At 43.3% G+C, this 13,292-nt stretch overlaps 2 protein-coding genes across 3 annotated transcripts; both read left to right on the top strand.

Moving 5' to 3' along the window:
• Window positions 1-273: 273 nt before the first annotated feature.
• LOC112079295 (cAMP-dependent protein kinase catalytic subunit alpha) lies at window positions 274-5,879 on the top strand (the record flags this gene model as incomplete). The annotated part of the gene is made up of 4 exons (XM_024145285.2): window positions 274-369; window positions 643-765; window positions 2,179-2,343; window positions 2,670-5,879. Coding segments are annotated over 4 exons (510 nt in total), but the record flags the coding sequence as incomplete, so codon positions are not given.
• A 641-nt stretch (window positions 5,880-6,520) lies between these two features.
• LOC112079296 (sterile alpha motif domain-containing protein 1-like) lies at window positions 6,521-12,994 on the top strand. Of its 2 annotated transcripts, XR_011479155.1 has the most exons (7): window positions 6,521-6,997; window positions 9,185-9,536; window positions 10,172-10,357; window positions 10,489-10,573; window positions 11,173-11,287; window positions 11,930-12,441; window positions 12,478-12,994. XR_011479155.1 is itself a non-coding variant. In XM_024145286.2 (6 exons), exons 1-6 carry the CDS (start codon window positions 6,644-6,646, stop codon window positions 12,077-12,079), a joined length of 1,242 nt encoding a protein of 413 aa, XP_024001054.1. In that variant the 5' UTR covers window positions 6,521-6,643; the 3' UTR covers window positions 12,080-12,994. The 2 variants fall into 2 exon arrangements, 1 of the variants encoding a protein (XP_024001054.1); XM_024145286.2 differs by having other exon boundaries at window positions 11,930-12,994.
• The last annotated feature ends 298 nt before the right edge of the window (window positions 12,995-13,292 follow it).

Genomic DNA, 13,292 nt, shown 5'->3' on the forward strand with positions numbered 1-13,292 from the left:
CAGGCGGTTCAAGTGTTAAAGGGATCGCATGCTAGCTGATACCATAAGACTTCCAGTGATTGTGCTAAAGCTAGTTAGGATTGGCTCGCAAAACTACCTCTAACTTCCTTCATACTGGACACAGAAACATAAAAATGGTATCCACAAGTTCATCTGACTCTGGGGAAGTAGATAAAGGGCATCATTGCCAAAATCCTGGAAGTATAACTTTAAGCGAATGTCAGAACTGAACTGTTGATTGTCATTGCTGAGACACCTCTGTGTTCCTCCCAGGTAACAGATTTTGGTTTTGCAAAGCGAGTGAAGGGCCGGACCTGGACYCTGTGTGGCACTCCGGAGTACCTGGCCCCCGAAATCATCCTTAGCAAAGTGAGTGGTCATCACCAAACCCCCGGCCTGCCGTCACACCTCGTATCCATAACAACACTGGGGTTTTTACCACAACATAGGGYTCATRACCATGACYCAGCAAAGATRATGTCACTACAGCCACTCACAAACAACTCTGACCATGATTACAACCGCTGACTAGAGAAGAGCCTATGTATGACATGTTCCATTCTTTCTTTTTGTGCTTAGTTCTGCCTCTTTCCCTGGGACTCTAACACTCCTCTTTCTCTCTACACCCCCCCCCCCCCTCAGGGTTATAATAAGGCGGTGGACTGGTGGGCTCTGGGCGTGCTGATTTATGAGATGGCTGCTGGCTATCCTCCCTTCTTCGCTGACCAGCCCATTCAGATCTATGAGAAGATTGTATCAGGGAAGGTGAGTACAGAGTACATCAGACAGAAACCCAGATTACACTCTTCCTTTAAGAGCTGCTTTCAGTACCAGTCAGATAAGGCAGTTTCATTGTCACTTACCTGCCAAACTAATTAGCTGTCTGTAGCTAGGCTTCCATCAATTTTTAAACAGATTTTCATGTGAGTATTCTAAAATACAATATGCACATTTTCCCACCAGAATGCTTTCTATCAAAATAGACTTGTGGTGAAATAAAAGGCTGTGCGTGATGACGTACGCCATAGTAACTTTTGAGGTCAATTCCCTGTACCGAAATGGAAAAATCCATGTTAAATGGGTTTCCATCAAGGATCAACTCTACTGATGTTTTGTCACAAACTGTTGTGTTCTATATAGCGAATGTGTCCACTACTTGGCTCATGTGCATGCTAGACAACAGGTCGCAGATACAGTGCAGGTAGGCTACCTACATATGAGATTATTATGGAGAAGGGCAATATTATTCGGGGGTCAAACGGCAGCCAAGCATCGATCATCATGTCACCAGAATAAGGACCCTCAATATTTTATAAGGAAAGGTAGCAAGCAAGCCTCATCACCTTCTACTTTCACCACCCTGTGAAGTTCATAACTTATTTCATCTTCAGCTTAATAACCTGCATGCTTTTCCGAGTCGAAGTGAGAGGACCACACAACATATCATTGCGTGACTCCAAGTTTACTTCYGTATGATGGTCATTATATCAATATTTGCGCATAAAGGTGTTTCCACTGCCATTTCACACATTCATTTTAGAGACCCAAAAAGATCCCACCATGTCGAACGAACAAATTGTCTGTTTGCATTTATAAAATTGTACCGGCATTTCCTGTTTCCATCATCCCAGTTGTGACTTTTATTTTTCATGTGTCAGGTAATTCATCTGCATTAAATGGTTGGATGGAAACCTTATTATTGTCCTCCTGTGCCTTTCCTGCTTTTGTTGCTATATTCACATTAGCATTACTCTCTTCTGACCCCTGACCTTGGTGTCTTCATACATACACAGCACTTTGTTTGGCTGAATTCTAGCTCACTTCTCCTGACCTGTMTTCCATGCCCCTCTACATAGATCATCATGACTCCACAGCCCCACTGTAAATATATTGTGGTGTCCACATGACCCACTGACCTCTCMCTGCAGTGAGCCACATACCTGTTCAAGAAGTTTCTCATAAGCTGTTCCTAGATCTGAGCCTATCTAGCCCCAATCTTAACCTTAATCKTTAGGGYGGAAAGGCTAAACAGGCCCTGTCAGAGTCTATGGGCAATCTCTGATCTTCTGTAACTGAGTCATATTTGTTTGGGGAAATTAACATTTCTATAACGGATGACTTTAGATAGTTCCTTTCTGTTTTCTACTGAACACAACCTTGACGTGTCTCTGTCCACAGGTGCGKTTTCCCTCCCACTTCAGCTCGGACCTGAAGGACCTGCTGAGGAACCTGCTCCAGGTGGACCTGACCAAGCGCTTCGGCAACCTGCGCAACGGAGTCAACGACATCAAGGGCCACAAGTGGTTCGCCACCACTGACTGGATTGCCATTTACCAGAGGAAGGTGAGAAGGCCTGCTTCCATGGCTCTTCTATTGTTCTCTGTATAGCCACTGGAGAGAGGCAGGTTTGGTTGCGACAGAGTGGGGTTAGGGAAAGGGAGGGATGGCTTAAGGGGTATGATTCACAGCTAATGCCATTTGGCTTGGTCTTGTTTGGAGACATGTTACACATGAATTACTCACATAGTCTTACAGAGTTGGAATGTGGTCCACTTGACTAATAACATGTCCGTAACCAGTGACTGTCAAACTGCATATGTCAGAAACTGAGGAGGAATGACACTGTAAAAGTTGCAGAAGCAAGAATCTGAGTATTCTCTCTGTTTCAGGTGGAGGCACCGTTTATTCCCAAGTGCAAAGGCCCCGGTGACACCAGCAACTTTGACGACTATGAGGAAGAGGAAATCCGAGTCTCCTTCACAGAGAAATGTGGCAAGGAGTTTGCCGAGTTCTAGGCCCAACCAGGAGTAGCGGAAAGAGCCAGGGATGTAGAGAGAAAAGGCGGGAACAGAAGGAAATGGGAGGAGAGGTGATAAGCTGGACTGCTAACTTGCATTTTGTAATTACGACATCAACAATGTAACAACCCCACCCCCCAAATGAAGAGCGAGGGGGAAAAGAACGAGAGAAAAGACCTGAAAGAGCCAGCAGTGTTGCCTTTTCTGATTGTTTCTCACCTTGTTACTTATCCATGTCCTGTTTTCCCTCTTGTGTTTGTGGCAAGGGTAGAAGGGGCAGGGGCTAACCACCTCTCTTCAGTTGGTTTGTATCTTGGCAGAGGTGTAGCGACACATTTTGAGTCATTGCAGGCAGGTTGAGGCATCGCTGTTCTGGTACTGAATCTAGGCTCCTCCTGAGTGGGTCCTCTCTACAAGCTTCTCAATGAATGAGGGCATCTCATTGTTGTTTTGTAATTGTCAACCCACTCCTATCTTGTTACCCCAATCTCCCCCCTCTGTCTCTCCATCCTGACTCTGTCCAAGCAATACCAAGTCCAACAGACGTGCCTATCATAATGCCAACTGGTTGCAAAACCGTGTCGAAAGCATTGGTGCAGAGCTTTGGCTATTGGTGGCATCAGCCCTTGTGCCCTTTCTAGTTGAAAGCTTGACACTCTCTGCACACGCCTTCTGTCCGCTCGTTGTGGCATGATTATTGGTTTCAGAGGATTCTCTCATCGCTTGCAGTTCAAGCAGTGCTGACCACTTTTTGATCAGAGAAACAATGATTTATCTCTTTTCATTTAGGTCTTACTACCTTTTTTTTCGGGACCTGTGAAATTGTGTACATGAGCATTTCTAATGTTAATTAAGTCTGTCTTTTCCTCTTCAACTGAATTTATTAGAGCATTTTAAAACCCTTTGAGGATCATTGTGTCCTCAAGTCAATCTGTGCTTGTGTGTTAGTATTGAAGGGTGGGTTAAAAAGCAGTGACTAACATAATGATCACACACTCTTCTCTGACTAGTGTTTATTTAACTCATAGCACATTTATACATGTATGTTGATATATTATAGAAAAACGTGAATATTCATCTTTTTTCCAAAATTCTCTTAGCTGTGAAACCGAAATGAAGATTTCAGAAATAAACAAACAAGTATGAATTCTGCCAAATTCGCAAAAGTAAGGACATTGCTTACGCAGACATGTTTGTCAGTTAACTATGAAGGTGGTGGTTTTTAATGCGCAGGAAAAAGTAGCAAAATGATGCATGTTATTTTTGTACAATATCACTTTTAAAAGAAAAGATGTGAAAGGATGTAAAGCTCTGGTCGTGGTGAGGTATCTGAAATTGTTCAAACTGACTCTCACCTGCCCCTTTTGTAGGATGGATCAAGGCCTGCTTTTTATCTGCCAGAAATCATGTTGTCATTTCGTTCAGTTAGATGTGAACGGTTAATGCTGATTTAATCATGTTAATTCACCAGCTCTGTTCAACCTGCTGCTGGCCTGTTTACTCCTACATCCCCTGAAATCATCATCTTCAAATGGACACTCACAATGTATGACTGTTGGAAGTCAGGATGTACATTTGTCAAATTATTTTCCTTTTCATGAGAAATTTATAACAATCTGATTTATGGATTTTGAAAAGCTATCCTGTAATTATTTTATTTGCAATGTCATATTTTTGGATGCAAGACAATCGCAGCCCAAATCTCACCAATGGCTGGTTTGTAGACAGGTGTGATGACGCAACACATTGACATGGTTTAGTTGATTTTCAACAAGGTTTTGTTTTCCCACAAGCTTTTATTTAGGGTAATAAGGTTATATTAATTTCCTATGTAAACACAAAATGTTGTGATTCGGACCCCCACTAGCCTTCATTAGGCACCACACCTTGTGCACCTCTTGCAAATGCATTTCTTGTGTTTAATAATATACAGTATTTATCCTTCAATCAGTTTTGTCATTAAGTCTATTGTAGTATGGCTTATTTCTACCGAATGTTCACAATCAAATTTTTGAAAATGATTCTTTGGCAGTCCTAGAGGTTGCATCTGAATGTCTGGTAAGAAGGCTACTTTACAGAAGAAAATAAACGTATCGAGTGGAGATACAGACTTCCAAACTTGTGCTCTATGAAGAGATGTTATGTATTTTAAATCACGGTTCTTGCATGTGACGAAAAACAAATGCAAGATGTCCAAGACCTATGACATGTTTTAATGACTGAGATTTGCATCCATTCATATACCACAACCAACTGATACTTTCATTGTTTTGCATCCCTCTGGTCTTTCTAAGCATCATTAGTAGTAAGGGAGGGTCAGTGCCAGCTACAGGTATTCAGTCACCTCCACTGCCTTGCTAGGACCCTTTGAAGCACACCTCACTTCTCGAATCATGTCTATATTTAAAATGTTTTTTTTTTTAAAGAAATGTGATAATGAAAGCCTAAGTTGTGACTAAAGTTGGTCAATTGGTGTTCAGAATTTTTTTTTTTTAACATTTTGGTCCTGCAAACATTTAAGGTTTTGTGCTGGAAAAGTCACTCAGTAATTAGAGGCGGGATAAGCTCCATGAACCACTGATGTGACAGCTTTTAAAAATGTAATTTGGCTTTCCTGACCCATGACCTCATGTCTATGAAATGTTTGTTCCTGTTTCTACTGACCGCCTCCCACTCCCCCGGCATCATTATAACCCTATCATCAGCTTTTCTGTGTTCATCTTTTCACTCTGTTTGATTGCCTTTGTTAGCATTCTAGTTTTACATACTCTTCATATTGAACGTCTCCATTTTTTTACATCATGGAGAAAACGTTGCTTTAATTTTCATATTTTCTAAGTGTATTTTCAACAAACATTTGAATCTTTTTCCTTCCCGATTTGGGTACGGTGATGGTGTAGTCTATTGTAAAATAGACTACCGGGAAACAATACTATATATCTGCCTTTGACAGTCTTATCTTACCTTCTGGAGAACTTGACGGATACCCTTAGGACACAACGAGTATGTTTAAAAAATAATAATAAAGTAATATTTTGCAACATGTATCATTCCAATAAAGTTTTACTTGTTAAAATTAAAGTTGTACGAGTACATTTTGTAGATTATACAGACTGTTTTGCTAACAATGTGTGTGTATGTTGGCAGAAAATGTATTGCTGTTTGTACAGTACATCTGGTTGTTTGTAGGAACATCTTGGTGGAGGGGATGCCATGATGAACAAATAATGCAAGGAGCTGATTTCAACGTGTGTGTGCCTACACCTATACAAATAATGTATGTCAATCTGTCTTTCTCAGGGGCCTTCCAGATGAGTGTTCAGCCTCTGGCCATCTATCCAGAAAATGTCAGATGGGATGAGGATGAAGGAGAATAGCTTCACTGATAAGATGGCTCCTGGCTATGTGTCTGGACTGGAGCCAGCTACCGCCATGGTAATAACAGCAGGTCCTCATCCATCTGCATCGTGTAGGCCTACAGTGCTATCACATACAATATCACATCCTGGGGGAAAAGTGGGTTTATTTTTCCAGACTCACCCATTGTATATTATATGAAGCGTATATATTTTTTTACTCAAATGTATTATAAGTATTAAATGTTTTGTTTTTAAAGTGATGATAAATGAACACTTGGGCGCCTCGTTAGGACTAACTTCGAAATACCACCTTAAATTTCTCCTGTAGAGCTTGATTCTATCTCCAGTGGGTCACCTTAAAAGCGCACAACAACGCAAGCGTACAGCGAGGTTTCAATTTTTTTCTCTAAAGCCGGACTCGGGCCGCGGATCGCAACAAGGTTGACGCACCGAGGCAAAAACGAACGAACGACCCCAACCAGGAGAATGTCTGAACCCATGTACCGCGATTGGATTTTGGACACTATTGACTCACTGCGGTCGCGAAAAGCCAGACCAGACCTTGAAAGAATTTGTCGAATGGTCCGGAGACGACATGGATCAGCGCCAGAACAAACCAGCGAGGAACTCGAGAAACTGATCCAAGAGCAAACAGTCTTGAAAGTTAACTACAAGGGCTCGATTTCCTATCGAAATGCAGCCAAAGTAGTCAGAAGAAGCAGGAAAAAGGATGATCACACGACCAAAAMAACTGCCGTGGAAGAAGCTAACCACTCCGATTTGAGCAACGGGGACAGCGCYCTCGGTCCCATTGACCAGGATGAGACGGAGCATTTGGAGGTAACGCAAGGCAGCCTGTTTCAGTGACCCCGTGCCGTGACACACCGTCCATCTTCCCCAGAGAAGATAACAGACCCACGTCCTCACTATTATAATGAGTAGGCAGGCATATGGTGTAYCTGGGGAAATGGTGTTGTAGAGCGGGATTCTCTATTCAGGGAGGGGTGGCGTGATGAATGCAAGTGCACCGAAACAAACTGCCGCAGACGGGGAGCGGCTGTAGCTACCTCGCGCGACCGAGGTGAAAAATAGCCTACCAATAACAATGGAAGCTGCGCTTGCAATAATACAAAAAAGAGGTTGTACGTAGAAGTGAGTTTGTCCGGGCGCTGTTTGCTCTACAGCTTTAATCGACAAAAAAAACTTGCACGATTGCCAGAATTGGCAACAACCACAGCCTAAAGCCGAAGGCTCTTTACAAGCCCAAACTCAGCTTTTCAGTGAAGGGGGGGCCGAAGCTAAAGTCATACCTCGGATGTGCGTGACCGAATGGGGGACAGCGTGCTCGGGTTATTTCACTAAGGGGGTAACGGTCGATGTTTTCATAAGTAACACGCCGCTAGATATGAAGCCACGTTATTTAATGGGTTTCACGAGCGTCTGTCGCAGGAAAAAATGACCCAAAGTCAAAGTAGCCCCACTGAAGGTATTGCTGCTATAGAGGGAGCTTCGTGGTTAAAAATTGGTCACATCCGACTAGATTCGGGAGCGCTCTATCTGACTGAAGTGGGAAGTCTTTCGTGCGACTCCTCCAATGCGCACTTTTGTATTAAAATGGGAGAAAAGGGTGACGTTGTCCACGCTCTGTTCTTGTAGCGTATTCTTTATCCACAAGAAAAAGTAGCAGATTGCGTCAAGTATTATCCTTTGTGCCAATATATCTCATTAAAACTATCTTTGACAGATCCAAAGAGCATATTCTGCATATCCCAATAATGGATCTCATGATTAACCGTCAAAATATTTGTATGGTAGCTAGGCCTATTCTTCAATAAAATAACTTTAATGTCTGACTCAAGCGCCTCTGATGTGCGGGGCGGGCTCTGCTGAGTTGAGCGCTCGTACTCGCGCCTCCGCTAGTTGTAGCTTTAGACCGCACACAGGCTGAAGAAGATAATTTCTGCGTTTATATACAGTCATCGACGACAAAGCGAGTGCAATAAACCGTGTGCATATGTGAATAACACTTATAAACTTATATGTGGCCCATATTAAGCTATATTGGAATGAATAATTGTGGTTGGAATACCGAACACAATGTGGGCGAATAGCGCAGCTGTAGTTCCGAACAGAGTGAACATCCTGTGTGCTCAACGGGGACAAGGCCTCCAATGGCAATTATTGTCGACAGCGGTCATATGAAGACTGGTTATTGCGACATCTGTATGTGCGTGGTTTTATGTCATGTCTCCTATAATCAGGAGTCGACTCGCGCTAATGCACACTATGTGCGCTGAAACACATTTTCAACCCGCTGATTACAGTTTATGGCACGCTCGTGAGTTTCTCCTAGTTGTGTTCAAAATCGGCCAATGAATGTTTGTCTGACTGCTGCTCTAGCTCTAGCGAAAAGAAGAAAATGTGTAGGTATCATGGCTCAGTTTACATGATATTCAGTTTAAATGAAATTATTTGAATAATGTTTATTTAAGTAAAGAATGCCATTATACACTTCTATTCAATCATTAATTACAGTACAAAGGGGGGGCACTCTCTCCCCAATAGTTCCCTCCCCCTCCAGTAGCCTGCTGTCCCTTCCCCCTCCCTTGCCTGAGTAGGCTATGTTGCTTCTCCTGCTGTACTTCTCACTACAGCAGAGCTGTTGTTGTCCTAGTTGATCTAAACGGGTCAATACTTAAGGATGTAGACTAGCCTATAGCTATTGTGCTGTCAATCAGATTGACACTCCCACTGTATTGTTKATTTATGAAAAATGATCTGAATTAATATTCTCTGTGGGTATTGAGAATATCAATTGTCCTTCTGTTACTCTCAAGCATGTTATTAGTACATTAGGCACCTGACTAATGTCACTGATGTAGTAACCAACTGATCTTTCTTTTTCACATTATAAAGTGGTGTGGATCATTTTGGGGGAGTATGATTTAGAATGTTTTCACACACAKAAAAAAGCTCAACAGATGGGGAATCTTTTCAAATTCTTATGTTGCAATGGTTGTGTTCCAGAATGAGGTGCCAGTGTCAATGGAGACAGACAGCACCATGGAAGAGGAGGAAGAACAGGAGGGGGCTGATGAAGATGGCCATGAGGGCTCCTCTCCCTCTCCTGGGGGTGAGGATGCTGTGCAGGGGGGTTCTGGTGCTGCCCACCCCTACTCTGCCCCCTGCTCCCCCAGCAGCTCTCGCCCTGGCCACAGCCCTGTGTCTGACCACCCCTCTACCTGCAAGACCAGTAAGAGGTCCAGCCCTCTGTCCCCCTCTAGTCCCCTGGCCCTCAGGCAGAATGACTGTGTGTTTGACTCTGCCTTCTGCCCTGCTGACCATGGACCCTCAGGGATGCAGAGAAACACAGGAACTGGTTAGTATGCTGTGTTAACAGATCATACTATGTGTATAAGTGTAGCCGATGTGGAATGGCTAGCTAGTTAGCTGTACAGCCCAGTGGTGACATCACCCGCTCTGAGACCTAGAAGTAGCCTAGTTGTTTCCTTTGCTCTGCACTGACCATGGTGTCTGTGGAGCAATGGGTTACAGCTTTGTGAGTGCGTTGTGGTGTTGGGAACAGAAGATTGCTGGTTCAAGCCCAGTGAGGGACAGACATAATCTATCATGTTACACATGTTTTGGAGAAAACACTAACATATAATTGTGCTTGCRGTAGTATCTTAATGGTGGGTAGAGACCYTGTTTTAGGAGTAGGTTTGCATTGTATTGACTAGCAATGAGTTACAGTATAGTGAGTGAGTAAGCATCCAATGCCAGGAGACAGTTTCAAGCTGATGTGTGTGTTTATGCCTATGTATGACTGGGCATCTCTCGCTCTCCCTCGCCCCTCTCTTTCTTTCTTTCTTTCTTTCTTTCTTTCTTTCTTTCTTTCTTTCTTTCTTTCTTTCTTTCTTTCTTTCTTTCTCTCTCCCCCTCTTTTTCTTTCTCTCCTCTTTCTCTCGCCCCCTCTTTCTCTCTCCTTCCCCCCCTTCTCTTTCTCTCCTTCAGGGGCGACGATAGTACAGCCATCGGGGACCTGTCCATGGGTTCAGAAGAGCTTGGTGAAGAGAGAGGATGGGGTGAGGATGGAGGAGAGTGGCCTCACTTCTGACCAACTGGTTCCTGACTGTGTGGATGAGACCATGAAGGGTTCTGACAGACAGCCCAAGACGTTGTCTTTTCCCTCTGACGACTGTGGGTTTTCTCCTCTATTCTATGTCCGTCTCTCATATTAGTTTCTCATATTTCTATTTGCATCGTGTTCCCAGTGAGGATGTTTAGGATATCAGAGACACTGTGTTTACCGGCCACTGTATCTATTACAGGTGTTAAATACAAGAAGGGGATGGACYTTGCCTCTTACGTGATGGCTCAAGACGATGTCAAGAACGATGTGAAAAACAGAGAAATGTGAGTCTCTTAATGTATTTGACACCAGCTTGTACCCAGGGGACACTCACTGCATCCTTGATAGAGCTTTGGTGCACTAAGTTCCTTATTACATGTTAGTTACACTGTTGTTAACCCTCCCACCCCAAAATACACCCCCCACCCAGCTACATACATTTTCTTCTATTTAACCTTTGTTTAACTAGGCACGTCAGTTAAGAACAAATTCTTATTTACAATGACGGCCTAGGAACAGTGGGTTAAATGCCTTGTTCAGGGACAGAATGACAGATTTTTACCTTGTCAGCTCGGGGATTCGATCAAGCAACCTTTCGGTTACTGGCCCAATGCTCTTAACCACTAGGCTACCTGCCGCCCCATATACCTATCCCTTATCCCTCAACCACCACACCTTAAGTATACCTTTTCCTCCCCTCCTCCGCCATTAACTCACTTCAATGTAGACATCATACAGACATAACCAATGTGCATCCATATCTCCAAGGGACACAAACAGCCTCAAATAGCACCTTCAAACGAAACAGCGTCAACAAAAGGACACATTTCTTGTATTTTGTCTGCAGTGTCTCACGCTATCTCCCCCATCCTCTACCCCACAGCTCTGTGAAGAAGGAGACGCTGAGGCAGAACTTATTGCTGTGGAGCGTGGCGGACGTGGCCACCTACATCTCTGCTGCAGGCTTTCCAGAGCAGGCTGTAGCTTTCAGAACACAGGTCAGTGCAGTCCCTCAAACTGCCACATGGGGGGTATCTGTACACTCAGAAAACCGCTCAGGCAGAGTCCCTGTCCAGAGACYGCCTCTACCTAGCCAGAGACAGCCCCCAGGCARTCCTGGAGATGTGAAAGTGTTGGGTATATTATAATCAATATGGTGAACAGTCCATGTAGCCTATCAGTAGGCAAGGTGAAGATTTGACCTTATTACATTACAGTGCCACCTATCCAATTCTTAGTGATCTGTTTGAAGTGAAGTTCCTATGGGCTAGTGCAGTGACACTTTAATGGCAGCCTGTGGGATGTCCACACAGACCCGTGGCCCCCGACCTCCTGTTGATTTCTAAAAGTGTCCATCTTGTAAAATGTATTTGAGTATCCCTGGGCTGGTGGTTGTTTCTTGACCTGGGTAAATGGCTTGTGCAAATAATAAGTTAAATGATATGAAAGCATACATGAAATATATACATGACATGTGCATTACTTTCATTAAAATATATGAAAGTGCTCATCCATAAACCAAAGCAACAGATCCTGTACCCCCTAGACTAGGAGGCATTTGCTTTGATGTAACTAGTTCACACCCCAATCCACATGTAGATGTTAGTTCAATCACTCCATCTGTTCTCCGCCCGCAACAGGAAATTGATGGAAAGTCCTTGCTCCTGATGCAGCGCAGTGACGTGTTAACTGGCCTGTCCATCAGACTTGGGCCCGCCCTAAAGATCTACGAGCGCCATGTGAAGGTGCTGCAGAGGACCCACTTCCTGGATGAGGAGGATGATCTCTGACCACGGTTGGGGGGAACAGAACAACACACTCCTCTGAGGAGCAGATGTATTCATACAGTATACACACATACTGTGTTCACTGGATCTCTAGAACCTTCTGTAACCYTTCAAGGAGGTMTGGGGAAAAGGACACTGTGGTCGTGACTTGGGCCTTGACAGTGATTATCAACATGTGTACGTGGGCTTCCATTCCACCTCTGTGTGGTACTGCTGTCACCTGACCCATTCTGGTGGTATTGCTTTTATAGGATCCCTCTCTAAACTCATACAGGAATGTTAGGATCCTGCCTAAGGACGCTATAGAAGCCAAGTGGAGGTCTGCCTGTTCTGTAAGGGGAGGTCTGCCTGTTCTGTAAGGGGAGGTCTGCCTGTTCTGTAAGGGGAGGCGGGTCAGTGAGTGCAGCCAGTGAGAAAGACTTTCTCTGGATTCCTCACACTCTACACTTGGCTACCACTGGAGCCTACTTTAAAATACGGTTTCGTTGCTCCCTGAATCAGTTCCACAATAAAATAATAACATGTATACTTGGAATATCTGTTCCACAAATATGGTCTTGCATTCTTCAATGTTTACTCAGACAGTATTTTTTTTTAAAGACGTCATATATACCCTCCATTTATCTAGAAACTCAACGTTGTTTTTCTTTTATGATGACAATGTGAACTGATTTAATTTGAGAATGTACAATATGAATTTTGATTCATCAAGGTCAGTGATGTTGTCAACTCTCATTATACCAGCAAAGGAAATGGAGCTTAGTCTCCAGGTGTCTCATGGCTTCACCAGTACTGACCTAGGTTTTATTACTGTTGTTATCTGTTCACTAACATTTTGAAAATAGCAATATGTAGTACCTGCTAAATAAGGCAAACATAATATGTCATTTGTATGGTTGCCTTCTGCATTCTCTTCCCTTCATTATGTTCACGTCATTTCTAAACATTTTAGATAATCTAATTTCATCTACTGTGAGAACCTAGATTTCATCTACAAAATGAAAACCGTATGAAGCAAAATTCTAGTTGAAAGGGCTGGCAGACCAGATGTGACAATGTTTCTGCCTGCTTCAGCTTGAGGGAAGAGAGAAACAAATGAATTCTGTTCTTTTTTAAGGGAAAATTAACCAACCCAAAAATTAACTTCATAACTTTAGAAGTTTTCATTTAAACACTAATACGTTTTCCTTTGTTTACAACCCAGACACAGCAACAT

The sequence above is a fragment of the Salvelinus sp. IW2-2015 genome, unplaced genomic scaffold, assembly GCF_002910315.2.
Source record: "Salvelinus sp. IW2-2015 unplaced genomic scaffold, ASM291031v2 Un_scaffold7547, whole genome shotgun sequence".
Lineage (NCBI taxonomy): Eukaryota > Metazoa > Chordata > Actinopteri > Salmoniformes > Salmonidae > Salvelinus > Salvelinus sp. IW2-2015.